The sequence below is a fragment of the Rana temporaria genome, chromosome 4, assembly GCF_905171775.1.
Source record: "Rana temporaria chromosome 4, aRanTem1.1, whole genome shotgun sequence".
Taxonomy (NCBI): Eukaryota; Metazoa; Chordata; class Amphibia; order Anura; family Ranidae; genus Rana; species Rana temporaria.
In genome coordinates, this window is record NC_053492.1 from 234,144,220 (window position 1) to 234,161,324 (window position 17,105).

Below are 17,105 nucleotides of genomic sequence, written 5' to 3' on the forward strand. Positions count from 1 at the left end.
AAAAAAGGGTCAAAAGTGTCAATTAGGTGTCCAACCTGTCTGCTGCAATGTCGTAGTCCCGCTAAAAATCGATGATCGTCGACCTTTACAAGTAAGAATTAAAAAAAAAAAAAAATGCCATAAATATATTCCCTATTTTGTAGCCGCTATAACTTTTGCACAAACAAATCAACATAAGCTTATTGGGATTTTTACAAAAAATATGTTACAGTATACATATTAGCCTAAACTGATGAAGACATTTGGGGCCAGATTCATAAAAGAGATACGACGGCGTATCTCCTGATACGTCGTCGTATCTCTGAGATACGAAGGTCGTATCTATGCGCCTGATTCATAGAATCAGTTACGCATAGATCTCCCTAAGATCCGACAGGTGTAAGTGACTTACACCTGTCGGATCTTAGGCTGCAATTCTAGGCCGGCCGCTAGGTGGCGATTCCATTGCGGTCGGCGTAGAATATGCAAATGACTAGTTACGCCGATTCACGAATGTACGCTTTGCCCGTCACAGTAAATGTACGCCGTTTCCGTAGAGATACGCTGCGTAAAGATAAAGCTGCCCTCTAGGTGGTCTAGCCAATGTTAAGTAATGCTCGTCGTTCCCACGTCTAAATAAAAAATTTAACGTCGTTTGCGTAAGTCGTCCGTAAATGGCGCTGGACGCCATTTACGTTAACGTCGAAACCAATGACGTTCTTGCGACGTCATTTAGCGCAATGCACGCCGGGAAATTTTAAAGACGGAGCATGCGCAGTACGTTCGGCGCGGGAACGCGCCTAATTTAAATGGTCCCCGCCCCATTTGAATTAGGCGGGCTTGCGCCGGGCGGATTTACGCTACGCCGCTGCAAGTTTACAGGCAAGTGCTTTGTGAATCAAGCACTTGCCCGTAAAACTTGCGGCAGTGTAACGTAAATGTAATACGTTACACTGCCACAGAGTAAGGCGATTCTATGTGAATCTGGCCCTAGATTTTTTTAACAGTTTTTATTGGATATGTGTTAAAGCAGAAAGTAAAAAAATATATAAAAAAAAATCTAAATTGTCGCTCTTATTTTGTTTAGATCGATTAAAAAGTTGATAGTCCAAAATTATACCTCAAAGTTCTCTTAGAACTCTGGGATGAATTCCATCATGACACATTGCTTCATTAAGCTTTAAGCAAACTAGTTTATCTGCTACCTCTGCCTCTAGAAACCCTGAAAATGAACCTTCACCCTTATAACCAAATTGATCCCCCAACTTGTTTGTGTTAGTGTCATTTGCTTCCAAAAAGACTGAACAAAAGTAATTCTTTAAATAGTTTGCTAAATTCAGGTCCTCCTCAACACGTGTGTTGTACCCAATTTTCATTTTTGTGATACCATAGTATCTCTTCTTCCTGTCACTGATATACTCAAAAAAGGTTTTGACTCTTTTCTCAAAGAGGAACTGCAGTCTGCTCATATAATTTGTAATAAAAACATCTTTGCCATTCTGAAGCTTCTCTCCAACCACTTTGCATATTATTTTATATATACTGTGATTCTGTACTTGCCAAATATGCTGCAGAAATCTCCATCCACTGAGTCTGGCTGCATCCATTTTAACTGTGGGCAGCTGCCTGTTCACTTTCTGGATTTACACAGATGCACAGAGACACAGCTCCATCCCTGCAGCTCTCATTGGCCCTTTTATGACTCATCCCCCCTCCCTTCCTGGCAAACTCTTACGAGCTGTGCATGATGTCATAAGCCTAGTCTTTTTACCAGACAAGAAACAGGAAGTGGGCTATATAAGGTATTTATTAGGGGAAAAAAAATGTTTTACTATCCAAAGTTAAAATAACAAGGGCAGAAGATTTAATAGATGGAAAGTTGAAAAAATGACTGAAGGTCCGCTTTAATGAATTTAGGCATTTGTACCTCTTACTGTGCTTTTTCTACACTGATAATATGCTTGGCCTCCTTTTTTGGTCTGTTTTTATACACTTAACTATGAGCTACACTTAAATTGGCCAAAGATGGAACGACATTCGTCAGGTTTAGCAGGAACTGGCTGGAGTTTGATCCATGTGTGGATACTTCCGTTTGACAGGGAAAACCTTTGTCAATCAGCGGCTGCAGCCGGGAGGTGTCCTGCTGTCAGAATGCAGTGGCACAATGGGGAGGATTCCGGCATCAACTTCACTTGTGTGGATAAAGGAATCAGTTTTTTTCCTTGATCAAATATTTTATTGAAAATAGAGAACATGGTACAGTATATATAACCACAAACAAAGTGTAAATGCACAATGTACAGCAAAACCTATTCCGAATAAGAATGAAGACTCATCCGGTCAAAAGGATGTACACAGTAGAACTGAATAGAGCATCAATATATATATAAATAGATCACTGGTGCAAATGTACAAATATTAACAGTAATGTGACCAATAAAAAAATTGACAAAAATGGTGGGTGAAAGGAACAGGAGGTAGCTATATTGAATAGGAGAGATTGCTGTAAGTAGGTATATAATAAGGCAGTTGCATACAATATATGAGATCTTATGTAATTGGGGAGCCAATGGGTGAGGTAGAATCATCCTCTGGAAAAACTGGAGTTCAAGTAGTATGTGGAGTACAGGTGCCAAATTATGTAATTTAAGGACCAGGGTCCAGCACCAGCTGCCAGTATTGTTAATAGAAACAAAAAAAAAAAGGAGAGGAAAAAGGAAATTGGAGAAATTAGGAAGGCAGGAAAGATAGAAATGTAAAGTCAAGAGAAGGAGTAGGAGATATAAGAATAAGGGAGTGGGAAGAAGGTATGGGGAAGGTGGAATAGGGGTGGGGCCCCCGGGAACCACCAGGAGAAGGAGAGCCATAATGTGTCGCTAATGACACTCATGTGAGGTGTTTATCATGGAAGGAGTAATGACTTACCTGACACCACTCATGATTATGTGCTGTTCCCACCAGAAGCTCTCCTCTCTTCCTGCATTCACAGGCTTCACAGAAGGCAATGGAAACCATTAGCTCCTGTTGCTGTGAGTAAAATCCTGTGGGGAGAAAGCAGGGGGTGTGGCCAAACCATGCTGTGTGTGTCTATGGATGCACACATCCTGGCTCGGAAACATACCTGCACCAGTGCCCCCATGGCACATGGCTTGCTATGGTGACACTTGGAGAAGAGGAGGAGTGGAGAGCACTGGAGGGGGACCACCAAAGAAGAGGCCGCTCTGTGCAATACCATTACACAAAGCAGGTAAGTATGAACCTTTTTTTTTTATTTTATTAAAAAAAGTCACTTTAACATCACTTTAATTAACAAAAGATTGCACATTTTGAAACTCACTTTTAAATGAATGATTAGTACCGTATTAGCCGGCGTATAAGGCGACTGGGAGTATAAGACGACTCCCTAATTTTACAGTTTTTTAAAGATTTTTTGCCTGTTCTCACCGTATAAGACGACCCCCCTCCCAAGGCTTCCAACGCTTCATATTTCTTCCTTCTGGAGCCATATTCTTCTTCCTTCTTGCTGGAGCTGGAGCCAATCACAGCGAGTGATGTATTCTATTAATGAATACAAAGCCTGCTTGGATTGGCAGAGGCTGTAACATCAGCCCACGCCTCTCTGACTCTCAAAGCCAATCCGAGCAGGCTATTGTATGTAGCCTGCTCAGATTGGCAGAGGTTGTTACTCCAATCCGAGCAGGCTCTGTATTCATTTGAATACATCGCTCACTGCGATTGGCTAAGTGATATATATTGTATGTAGCCAAAGCTACATACAGTATTACTGCACATCCAGCAGGCATCCGAGCAGCTGACCTGGCTTATAAGACGACCCCTGATTTTTGGCCAGTTTTTTTAAGTGTAAAAGGTAGTCTTATACGCCAGCAAATACAGTATATTAAAATGAGAGTATATTAAAATCTAAAAATAGCTGTAACAAATACAAAAACAAAAACATTTAGGGGCAAATACTTTTAACTAATGCAATTATGTTCATTCTTTTTTAAAGAGTTTTGTTGTAGAGGTGATCCAGTTTCGCAATCGCTTTGATACACAAGGCCCAGCAGCTCCCGGAGTAAAGCCAGAAGAGGCTGTGGCTCGACTGCATGATTTCAATGAGAAGTAAGAATCTGCCTATTCCATTATTCATTTTAGTAAGGTGTTATCAATCTTCATTATGCCATTTCTTTTTCTACAGACTAAAATTTTTTAGCAATCCAAAGATACTATATCTATGAAAATAAATTAATCCTAAAAAAATATGGATTTTTAAGCTCTCTACCTAGATCTGTAGCTTTAAATTGAAATGCCATTAACTATACATGCTAAAAATGTTGTCAAATTGCATTTGAAATCACAATTATATGTGGTACAAAAAGCATTGGAAAAGTAATTAAAAAAGGAGCTTATGATGAATTACCGGTACAGAAAATCAGATTACCAACAGTAATTTGAGGCAAGAAAGGTGAATGTGTGAAAAAAATAAATACATCATTACATCTCTGCAATGCATGGAAATTTTTCCATGTTTTACCCTTGTAGAAATGCAAAAGCACAAAAACAAAACAAAAAAACTGGTAACCCTGCCAGAAATCCAGGGTGCTCCTAAGCCTCAATAAGGAGCTGACAATGTTGCCTGTGCTGCACTGAAATCTCAAGAAGTGTTGTCAACAGCCCTGCCTGCTGGACTACAGAACTCTGCCTACCCTTGTCCCTCTCTGTGACTCCCACATGCGTTGTTTATTTATTTTTCCAAACCAAGCTGCTGCCTTGACTTCCAAGAACCTACCCACACACTGTGAGTAGGGAAATGGCTGTTGGGAGATGTAGTTCTGAGGGAGTATCTTTCTCAATAGGAATTAAAGTGGTTGTAAACCCTTTACAACCACTTTAACCTACAGGTAAGCCTAGATTAGGGCTTACCTGTAGGTGCTTGAAATATCTCCCAGACCTGCACTGTCTAGGCACGCTGTGCCCTTTCTAACTTGGGTCATGCCGTGAGTGGAGGCTCCCGCACGCATGCGTGACGTTACGCGACTCCGGACACTCACAGAGCCAGAGTTCGCGGCCCCCGGAAGGAACAGGGGTGAAGAATGGCCGCTCGCTACTCGCAAGGAAGACAGGGGCATCGCAGGCTTCTCCTGCAGGTAAGTGTCACATAATGGGCTACTATGCGATGCATAGTAGTCCATTATGCTTTACCTTTCAGGGAAACAAAGAGGAAGTAACACCCATCAGGGTTTAATGCAGGACATCCTCCTCATCCCTCCTCCTAGCAGACAACCCTGAAAGAATTTTGCAAGCCTGGTGTTGAAATCATAGTCATAATAAAAGCTGTTCTTCCCTAGAGTAACAAGATAATATTACTAAACCAAATAATTGTAATTTTACATTTTTTTTAATTATACAAAACTGTTTCAGTGCTTTTTTGCAGTGTTCTTACACAATAATGCCCAGTTGCACATGTTTTTTTCTTTTTGCAGATACCAAATCTATGATGCTAAAAGGAAAACATTGAATTCTGTGCAAAGGTTATTCAATATAGTTCCGAAGACATTCCCAGAGCTGGACAGGACTGGAAAGGTATAGTAAAAGTCCTTAATCAAATTAAGGGACCAAGGAAGCATGTTATGGTAATGACAGCTTACGTAAAAAAAAAACCTTAATGTTAATGTTTCCTAATATTTACAATTGTTTTTTCCATATTTAATCTTGTGTTACATTTTTTTAGGACCTGCGCCTACTAGGAACATTATATATCCTGTTTCAGAAGTTCATTGGCTTTGACCAGAGATTCAGGAACACTCTGTGGGCAGATGCAGATCTGACATTAAGTAATCAGGAGGTATGGATTTTTTTTCTTTATAATGATAGACTGACTGTTTAATTAGAATTATAAAATATACTACGGTAATGTACTTTATTTTAAAACATAATGGCAGATACTTAGAAGTTCAGTATTATTATTTAAAGCAGAGTTCCGGCCACAATTTCACTTTTTAAATATAAATACCCCTGTAATACACAAGCTTAATGTATTCTAGTAAAGTTAGTCTGTAAACTAAGGTCCGTTTTGTTAGGTTGTTACAGCATTTAGACACTTTATAAAATAGAAATTGACTGGGGCCATCTTAAGTGTGGGCATCATGAAGCCAGACTGTATGACTTCCTGGATTTCAGCCTTGCAGATCTCGCACATGCTCAGTGCTGCACAAGCAGTGTAATAGGTTTCAGATCAGGTTTCAGCACCTGTACTGTCCAATTTACATGATTCTTCGAGACTGGGGAGTGCACAGACTCCTGGAAAGTTACACCCACTACATTCCCAGGAGTCTGTGCGGTGTAGGTTAGGAAGCTTAAGCACCTAGGTGCAGGAAGTGGGAAGATTAACTATTCTGCCTAGCAACAACACTTTGAAGGCATCTAAAAAAAAATTTTTTTTTCTTAAAGGACTAATGACATTTTTTTAAAACTACTGATGTAATGATATATTTATGGGTGGAACTCCACTTTAAATTCAAGTATTTTGTCTATAAAAATACATTTTACTTATAGCTACATTTGTTTCTTTCTTTAAAGATTGAGGAATATTGGTCTGAATGTCAAATCTGGAATGATAAACTGAAGGACTGGGATGCATACATTGAAATGGCTCATGAAATCAAATTCTATGAAGATGTATTTCCACTTCTACATGAATTAAAATCTAAGGTATTGTAATTAAAAGTAAAATGGTATATTCTTTTTTATACTAAAAAAGAAAAGCCATTGTCGTGTAGTAAATATTTGGCGACAGCCACAGCGATCTGCTTGACAGACCTTCATTGGACAGACTCATATGATTGATAGTAGTCAAAATGATATACAAATTTTACGTTAGAAATCACACGCAGGCCCAGCCCTTGTTCTCAAACCACCCTTTGTATCAGTGAGGCCACCCATCACATTACAGGTCCAATAAGGACATTTGGGAGGAAAAATTAGTCTAGACTATGTACAGTATATCAGGAAAAGTCAAGATTTTTGTATACTTTTAGGTGCCTTTATAATATCTTGTCTCAATTCGGCACACAGTTTTTATCCTTTGTTTATGTATGTTTTTTTAACATATGCTCATTTTCTGTTGCTGATGTTGTCACTGGGTTCTTTTTAATCATTTGTGATTGTGTTCAAAGCCATGCATTGTGTTTCCTTTTGAATTTCGAATGTGCAAACTGATTACTGTGGTGTAGAATGGATCCAATCTCATTAGTTGCTCAAAAAACTAATAGTAATAATTGTAATTGTTATATAACATGTTTAGTATGTGTCTTTATGTTTAGGAAATCAGGAACCGTCATTGGCTTCAAGTAATGGCAGTTACTGGAAGCTCTTTCCCTCTTGAAGCTAATGTCTTTAAAGTTTCCCACCTTCTGGACATCGGACTGTTGAAGTATGTTGAATGTTTTTTATCTTAGTCGAGGGATATATAAAACAAAACAATATTTGGGAACTTCTCTGCTATAAACTTCAATGCTATATGCAGTAAACTGTTCACTTCCTACTATAAATATAATTTTATCTATGAGCTTAAACATTTACACCACCCTGGCTAAAGCAAATCAAGTTTTAGAATGTCTGGAACAAGCTAATTGCTATCAGAGGGAAGAGATTAAGGCCCCGTACACACGACCGAAAATGTCTGCTGAAACTGGTCCGCGGACCAGTTTCAGCAGACATGTTCGGTCGTGTGTAGGCCCGAGCGGACAGGATTCCAGCATACATTTGCCCGCTGGGCCTTTTTCCAGCGGGCAAATATTTCTGGACTTGTTTTAAAACAGCCCGCTGCAATCCTGTCCGCTCGGACATGTTCGGTCGTCTGTACAGACCTACCGTACATGTCCGAGCGCCCGCCATCCCTCGCATGCGTCGAATGACTTTGACGCATGCGTGGAAGCATTGAACTGGCAGGGCCGCCCACGTCACCGCGTCATCGGCGTGGACACGCCCCGCGTATTGTTTACGCGCGGATTTCTGTATGATGGTGAGTACAGCCACCATACAGAAATCCCCGGGCAGACATGTACGGTGAAAACGGTCCGGCGGACCGGTTTCATCGTACATGTTTGGTCGTCTGTACACGGCCTAACGCTTAAGCAATTGTCTAAAGCCTAGTCCACACGGGCCAAATGTCAGACAGCATTGGACGGTTCAGTAGAGACTGGCCAAAATTCGGCCTGTGTGTACAGCAGCCAGTCCAAAGAAGTTGGCTGTTCAGCTGACTTCTGTGAAACGGTCATGACTGAGAAAGGTCTGCCGACTGGCTCCTGGTCAGTGCTCCCAGCCAATGGCTGAGAGTGCTGACTAAAGTGTTCTGGCGAGGGGGGTATACCCCTATCAGAACACAATAGAACAGCAGGTAAGATTGCTGTACTAACATCAGATTTCTAGTACAGCGGCTCCAACCTGAGCTGTAAGGTTTTTTTCATTCAACCCAGTGGTAGTAGTGTTTACAAGGCTTAAATCTAGTGGTACAAATGTTCAGGGCTATATGCCCCAGAGACAAATGCCTGGAACAGAAAATACAATGGTGTTCTGGGCATTCATTCCTAGGCGCATATTGTTTTATACGTTTGTACTAATAGATAGATACACCATACAAATCCATCAGACTGCAGCAGCTCTCAGTCTTTCATAGAGATTGACAGCTATCAGTAGTAGGGCTGAAGGGCACACCTCTGTCCACAGCTAAATGCCAGAACCCAATGCACCAGGGCTAAATGCCCAGTTTGCGTAAGGCCTTAAAATGCCACAAATATCAAAAAATATATATGTTTACTAGTCCAGTTATGATATACTGTATTTGAAAATCGTTAAACATATTTAATGCAGCTAGGATCATCTGAAATGTGTCTTAAAGGTGGACTCTACTGTAATAAATGGTCTGATCGCTTCACAACTCAGAAGAGGTAACATTTATTTACACACCAGGCACAGACATTTTTCTAAACCATGGTGACCTACTCTAATACTAACTTTCCATATTCTCAGAAATAAGGCTGAGGCCCCATACACACCATAGAATCTATCCGCAGATAAATCCCATCAAATGGGTTTCTGCGGATAGATTCTATGGTGTGTACACTCCGTCGGATAAATCTCCCCTGGGATGGATTTCCAGCAGATGGATATTTGCTGACATGCTCAACAAATCCATCTGCTGGAATCCATTCCAACGGATGGATCCGCTCGTCTGTACAGACTCACCGGATCCATCCGTCCAAAGGGATTCCCCGCACGCGTCGTAATGATTTGACGCATGCGTGGAATTCCTTATATGACAGCGTCGCGCCCGTCGCCGCGTCATAATAGCGGCGACGGCGCGACACGTCATCGGCAGAGGATTTCAGCGCGGATTTCAATGCGATGGTGTGTACACGCCATCGCATAGAAATCTTCTGAAATCCTCCGCTGGACCGTATCTGCGGATAAATCCTCTCGTGTGTATGGGGCCTCAGGCTGAGAACATTATTGTCTTCCTAACAAGTCTCAGACAGTAGGGAATGAAGGAGGACACTATAGATAATTTTGGTAGAGGTTACATATTTAGGACCGCCAAAGCAGGTTTTTAAAGCAGATATGAAGGAAAGTAATTAAAAATGTACCACTGAATAACACTTTCTCTTTTAATATAGGTTCCAGAACCAGTTAATTTCCATAGCAAAAGCAGCAAAGAAGGAAATGGATCTAGAGATTAAAATGAGGAAAGTTGAAGAGGAATGGAGTGAGCAGGTACATTGTGGTTGTGCAATTATAAGCGGTATAAGAAAAATGCAAGCTAAATCTCCATTGATAAATATTTTGATTCTCTAATGCTACTACTGTTTTCAACATAGGGCAGCTCTGTTCTGTGGTTTCCATCATTTCACCACAAAGGAGATAACATTTTAATTTTAGCTAACTTTCTGTTCTTTTTTTGTATCAATAGTAAACAATGTTCTTGCTTATAGCCAGGGAATAGCCATCATGACGCCCCTTACACATCTTCAGGCATAGGCCCCCTGGAGCAGAGACACCCGGGGGGGGGGTGCTGCCACATGAAATTGAGACGCGGGGGGGGGGGGGGGTTCTGCCATGAACTGAGAAGCGGGGGGGGGGCCCTTTACAAAAAAAAGTAATAAATAAAGAAAAATATATATAAAAAAAGGGGGGTAGCCACCCAGGCCCTGGGAACCTCTGGGCCCTTTAATAAAAATAAATAAAAAATATATATAAACAATATATATATAAAAAAAAAGGGGGGGTTGGCATCTGGGGCCCTGGGGACCTCTGGGCCCTTTAATAATAATAATAATTATATATATATATATATATATATATATATATATATATATATATATATATATATATATATATATATATATATATATATACAAAATAAAAGAAATAAAAAAAAATATAAAAAAAATATTTATTTTTATTAAAAAAAGGGGGATTGTTTTTGTTAAAGGGGGTTGCCATCCGGGCCCCTTACAGGTGTACTGCCTGTACCCCCCTGATGGCGGCCCTGCTTATAGCAAGCATATATGACTACAGCACACTATTTTTGTTAGCAAATTAAGGTACAATCCATTCGTCCAGCATCCTGCATGTGGATCAGGGGCAGCCGGACGTATGGATTAGGACGGCCACTGCCTATAAGCAACCACATTGCTGTTCTGTGCTCCTAAAATGAAAAAAAAGTCAGTCTGCAACCTTATGTCTTTGGTTAACTTGAAGATACTGATATCTTTGGAACGACCCCTGTTATTAAAGTAAGGTCCTGCCTATTGATATATTCTAGCCTCTTAAGCAGATTTCTGTGTTCCACACTAATGTTACACCTGCTTAGTACAATGCTGCTCTCCATAGTGCTAAGTTCCAGCTGCAACCTTCATAAATAACATTCTGTTTATTGTGAATTTCATGCACACAGGTGCTGAACTTCAAGCCTTACAAAAACAAGGTAGTGTTGGTGAAGGAAGACTCCATGCTCCTACTGGAAGAACTGGAAGATGCTCAAGTACTTCTTGCACAGATGTTGACCTCAAAGGAAATTGATCCACTAAGAGAAGAGGCCACAACCTGGGCAGAGAAGCTGAAGAATGTTGGTGAGGTGTTAGAGCTGTGGATAGAAGTTCAAGAGCTTTGGCAGCACCTAGAAGAAATATACAATAATCCAAGCATAATCCAGGTAAATTAAGTCAAGTTTAGCATGTTTTAAATAAAATCAGGGCTTCAAGATTTTAGTTATATTGAATATTATTAGTTTGGTCTAAATGTTGTTGGTCAGGTAGATTTTCCACCATTATAGTTGTATTTTTATTAAGCAGCACTCTTCACTGCAAAAGTAGCTCAGTTTAGTTAAGAATTCTGGTCAAGCACATCCCAGTCTAAATACTACAGTTCTATAACAACGTTTTACGTTTTAATGAATCTACCCTTGCTTGTGATCTTTAGGGTACATTGAATTTTTAAAAAATAGATTTATAATACATCAGATGAAATTCTTAGTATTATATAATATGTATAGGTTTTCAGAGTTATTGTTATTTTTTTTTCAATCAGGAGCTACCTCTTGATGCAAGAAGGTTTGCTAAAGTCAACAGACGATGGACTGTGATGATGATCTCTGCATACAAAACAAAAAATGTTCTGCAGGTGAAACTAAATGAAAATGATACTCAAAGCAATGTTATGATATGTTTAAGCTATGTTTATGATGTATAATATATATATATATATATATATATATATATATATATATATATATATATATTTTTTTTTTATTAGATATAAAGTACATACAATATTACAATCACAATCAAATAGCCTATTCCGGCCCAAAAAGATCTACAGAAATACTTTATTTTCCAGTTTTTAAGAGAGAAAAAAAAAACCCAGCCCCAACCCTACCCCAACCCCTCCCAACCCACCCACCCTGTTCTCTCCGACCGACCATCTCGTATCATGTCTCCTTTTGCCTGTCGCGCTACCTGCTCTTTACCATCCTTTTTGCAGATTTCTGTGTCAGCTTATATTTTAACCAATCTTGCCATTTCAGTTTAAATTCCCCTTCTCCTTCCTCCCCCAGAAATCTTAGCTGTTCTGCATAATAAATATCATTTATTTTATTTAGCCAGTTCCTCACCATAGGACTCTTAGGATCCTTCCACTGTTTGGGGATCAAAGTTTTCGCTCTGTTGAAAATGGGGAAATGGGGAAGTGAAGTTCTCATATACTGTTTAATGGGCATTTTAGTCCTGTGAAACAGGCAAACCCACGCCTCTTCAGGTATTTTAATTCCAGTAATTTCCTCTATAACCAATATCACTTTGTTCCAGTATGTTTTAATTTTTGGGCAAGACCACCATAACTGTGACATAGTTCCCGGTTCCGGACATATATGTATCTGTTTTACCTGCCAAAACTGAACTCGAGGCAAAGAGCTAAACACACAGGGCCGGATTCAGATACATTGGCGTATCTGTCCGGCCTGCGTAACGTATCTCCGATACGTTACGCCGCTTTAACTTTCGGCGCAAGTTCTTTATTCAGAAAGAACTTGCGCCCTTAGTTACGGCGGCGTAACGTATGTGTTGCGGCGTAAGGCCGCGTAATTCAAATGGGGATGTAGGGGGCGTGTTTTATTTAAATTTTGTTTGACCCCGCGTTTTGGAGGTATTATTTGAACGGCGCATGCACCGTCCGTAAAATTTCCCAGCGTGCATTGCTCCAAATGACGTCGCAAGGACGTCATTGTTTTCGACGTGAATGTAAATTACGTCCAGCCATATTCGCGAACGACTTACGCAAACGACGTAAAAAATTCAAAATACGACCCGAGAACGACGGCCATACTTCACATAGGATACGCCGCACTTACCCCTCATATAGCAGTGGTAACTTTACGCCGGAAAAAGCCGCACGCAAACGTCGTAAAAAAAAAGCGCCGGGCGGTCGTTCATTTCTGAATCGGCGTAACTCCTCATTTGCATATTCGTCGCGTAAAGATACAGAGGCGCCACCTATCGGCCGGCCTGGAATTGCAGCCTAAGATTCGACGGTGTAAGACACTTACACCTGTCGGATCTTAGGGATATCTATGCGTAACCTGATTCTCTGAATCAGGCGCATAGATACGACGGCCGGACTTAGAGATACGACGGCGTATCAGGAGATACGCCGTCGTATCTTCTTTCTGAATCCGGCCCCCAGACTGCATAAACATAAGGGAGCAGTTTTACCTGCCAAACAATTTGTAATTTTGTCCATCCTGTTCCAACATTTTGGGCTACACCCCAAATATTAGCAGTGCTGGGACAAGGTCATTCAGTGTCCAGAAAATGCTAAACGACACCCCCTTGCTTTATGGTGTGTGTGCCGAGTCATCTTACCTAGCACAATGTGCGCACCTGATTGGCATACCCATATACAGAGTGCAGGGATGGAAAGCATAAAATGTACAAGGGTCAGGACAGTGTAGCATACATTATGCAGGAGTTTGAAGCAAGTACTGTAATTCACAGAGTACAGGGTTCACTGTGGCTTGTCAATAAAAACAAAGATTTTTTAAAGAGCAACAACCAGAGTGCGGATCATTTTTTCTTCATTAATCTACTCAGCCAGCGACTGTGGATTGAGCACCCGGGTGCTCTGCTATCTATGTGGTGTATATGTAGTAGCACTGACTTTTCTGTTTATATTCAGTGAAAAATGTACAGAGTGCAGGGATCACATATGTGTACCATACAGAGTGCTGAGATAAGGAGTGTGTAATGCACAGAGTACAGTGGTCTGGAGTAAGAGGTGTACAAGATGCATGGCTCAGGAGTGTATACCATATAGAGTGCTGGGGACCAAGTTGTATCATGTATAAGACTGCAGGGGGCAGGAGTGTATCATTTACAGTGTGCAGGGGTCAAGAGCATGTAATGCATACATTGCAAGGGCCAGGAGTGTATAACATACAGGGTGCAGGGGTGATGACTATGTAATGTACAGAGTACAGATGCTAGGAGTGTATAACATACAGAGTATAGGTCAGGAGTATGTAACAAGAAAAGTAGAGGGGACAGGAGTGTGTAACATACAGTGTTCAAAGGTCAGGAGTATGTAACATACTTAAGCAAGATTCAGTAGTATATACACCCTAATGCACAGCACCCTTATGATTCATCCCCCTTTACACACACACACACACCTACATAGATACATTCACTCACTCACACACACACATAAATACAGTATATACATACATTCACAGAAATACAGACATGTCTACATAAGCACACGCACACTCATATATACATACATATTCATAAACACACACATAAATTAATATACTCAGATACATACACAGATGTCCATGTACATACGTACATGTGTTATGTCTCCTCAAAAACCTTACATTCATTGTGCCTGGCTAACTTTCTTTTTCAACGCTGCTGGGTGCAAGGCAGGTTTACCACAAAACATGCTAGAGGTTGGGAGATGGAGCAGATAGGACAAAGGAGGGGGAGGAGATACAGCCTTCCCTCTAAACTGTTTATACTGGCTTGGGGCGAGCTGTGGGAACTTCTGAGGGAGGACAGTGATTGGTGTTGTGGTCTCCACCAAATCTTCTGACAGCCAGGATAGTTTCTCCTGCATGTGATGCCACAGGTATTCCCCCTCCTACTTCATGTCCCCCCACCTTGTCCCAGGCCCTGAATATCAGCAACAATGTGTACCAACACAACCGATATGCACCAGCACATACAAACACTTTCTTGGAATGTTAGGTTTGAGAGGCAACATATGATTTGCATGAGTAATTTAATTGCGAAATGTGCCATACTTCATAACTGTTTGATAATGCCTTTTTAATGACAGATGATGTTTAAAGGATATCTAAACACAAGAACAAAAAAAATGTTAGCAAGTATAGAATATTCTTGTTGATCTTGTCAAAAATGAAGGTCACGGGAGCTGAACTGAAAAATCACAAACAATGTTACGTTTCTTCTAATCTATCTACCGTAAACTAAAAAAAAATCCCCATGTAATTGATATGAAGAGAGGAAGGGGCAGATCCACGTACATCGGCACATTTTTGGGTCGGGCGTAGCGTATCTAAGATACACTACGCCGCCGTAACTTACTTTTTTTTGAATCCTCAAAGAAAGCGCGCCGTAATTTACGGCGGCGTAATGTATCTTTGGCGGCGTAAGGGCGCGCAATTCAAATCGATGTGATGGGTGCGTGTTTTATGTAAATACATTGTGACCTGACGTAAACTACGTTTTTTTGAATGGCGCATGCGCCGTCCGTGGGGGTATCTCAGTGCGCATGCTCAAAATTAAACCGGAACAAGCCAATGTTTACGACGGTGACGTCATTCTACGCAAATCCCTATTCGCGAACGACTTACGCAAACGATGTAAAAAATTCAAAATTCGACGCGGGAACGACGGCCATACTTAACATTGAGTACGCCTCATAATAGCAGGGGTAACTATACACCGGAAAAAGCCGAACACAAACGACGTAAAAAAATGCGCCGGCCGGACGTACGTTTGTGGATCGCCGTAACTAGCTAATTTGCATACTCGACGCGGAATTCGACGGAAACGCCACCTAGCGGCCGCCGAAAAAATGCACCTAAGATCCGATGGCGTACTAAGACGTACGCCTGTAGGATCGATCCCAGATGCAGTCGTATCTTGTTTTGTAGATACAAAACAAAGATACGACGCGGGAACTTTAAAATTACGTGGCGTATCAATAGATACGCCGGCGTAATTCTTTTGTGGATCTGCCCCGAAGTGTTTATAGTACGGATCACGAGAGCAGCCGGGGTGACAAACATGGTTCCTCCTTAAATACAGCGGGATTTAAGGCCACCCGGCAGCAGGAAGTGTTTTATTCACAGAACTGCCAGGAGAAAATAAGAAAACGATTGCAGTCACCAAATTGATAACCTGCAGTAAAATACGGATGATTGAACATCATGTTGCAATGGTCTTATCTGTAGTAATGAATCTAATTTTTGACTTAATATGTTTTTCCACATAGTGCTGCTGCACGGGCGATGTCCCTAAAGAAGTTCTTTTTAGGCACTTCTACCAGGAGCTGGAAATCTGTTTCTCCGCTCTGAATTCTTACCTTGGCAGGATGAGACAAGATTTCTCTCGCTTCCACTTCCTGTCAGATTTGGCACTAGTGTCTGTGCTCAGCCGCCCTTGTGATATTAAATATCTTCAGCATCATTTGAGGTACCATATGTCCTGATGGAAAACAAATGTGTGTTGTTTCTCTAAAGCAAAAGCAATATGTGCACGTAATAATAATAATAATATCTTGTGCCATCCTCTTGCAAAGTATTTTTAACACTTTCCTTGCTTTTCAAAAGTATTAGGTCTTTGTAGAATGATGCTGTATAAATAGTATTACTTGTCTGAGAGCTTGATTTATTATATGATTGATTATAAAATATTGTATTCTTTTTTACTTTTTACCTTTATTTTTTACGATTAGTACATTTTTTTACCAAAAATATTACAGCAGCTTGATAAAATCATATAAATGTGTCTCAAAGCAATTTGCTTTTATGCCCATCAAATAGAGTGTTGGTAAAGGAGGCCCTTAAAGCCTTTGACACGTACTTATTTGTCCTTTTTTTCTAGAAAGGTCTAATAAACAGATCAAGGCAGTTAATGAAACCGTAATGCTATGCAAACCACTAAGCACTCGGGGCCAGATTCACAGAAAAAGTACGCCGGAGTATCTGCTGATACTCCGGCGTACTTTCAAATTTGCCGCGTCGTATCTTTATTTATAATTCACAAACAAAGATACAACGGCATTTGGCTAAGATCGGACAGGTGTATGGCTTCGTACGCCTTCGGATCTTAGGATGCAATACTTCGGCGACTGCTGGGTGGAGTTTGCGTCGTTTTCCGCGTTGGGTACGCAAATTAGCTGTTTACAGCGATCCACGAAGGTACGCGCGTTCGTCGCATTCTCTTACGTCGTCGCTAGTCGTTTTTTCCCGTCGTAAAGTTGCACTTGCTATTTAGGTGGTGTAATATTAGACAGCCCATGTTAAAGTATGGCCGTCATTCCCG

At 40.8% G+C, this 17,105-nt stretch overlaps 1 protein-coding gene across 1 annotated transcript in view; it reads left to right on the top strand.

Annotated features, from left to right (window-relative positions):
• Window positions 1-17,105, top strand: part of LOC120937061 (dynein heavy chain 5, axonemal-like) — a 342,938-nt gene that overhangs the window by 106,569 nt on the left and 219,264 nt on the right. The window contains exons 30-38 of the mRNA XM_040350003.1: window positions 3,989-4,101; window positions 5,463-5,562; window positions 5,711-5,824; window positions 6,559-6,690; window positions 7,302-7,411; window positions 9,654-9,750; window positions 10,934-11,191; window positions 11,566-11,658; window positions 16,054-16,253. Of these exons, the coding sequence (XP_040205937.1) occupies window positions 3,989-4,101; window positions 5,463-5,562; window positions 5,711-5,824; window positions 6,559-6,690; window positions 7,302-7,411; window positions 9,654-9,750; window positions 10,934-11,191; window positions 11,566-11,658; window positions 16,054-16,253 (1,217 nt within the window). The remainder of the gene's footprint in view (window positions 1-3,988; window positions 4,102-5,462; window positions 5,563-5,710; window positions 5,825-6,558; window positions 6,691-7,301; window positions 7,412-9,653; window positions 9,751-10,933; window positions 11,192-11,565; window positions 11,659-16,053; window positions 16,254-17,105) is intronic.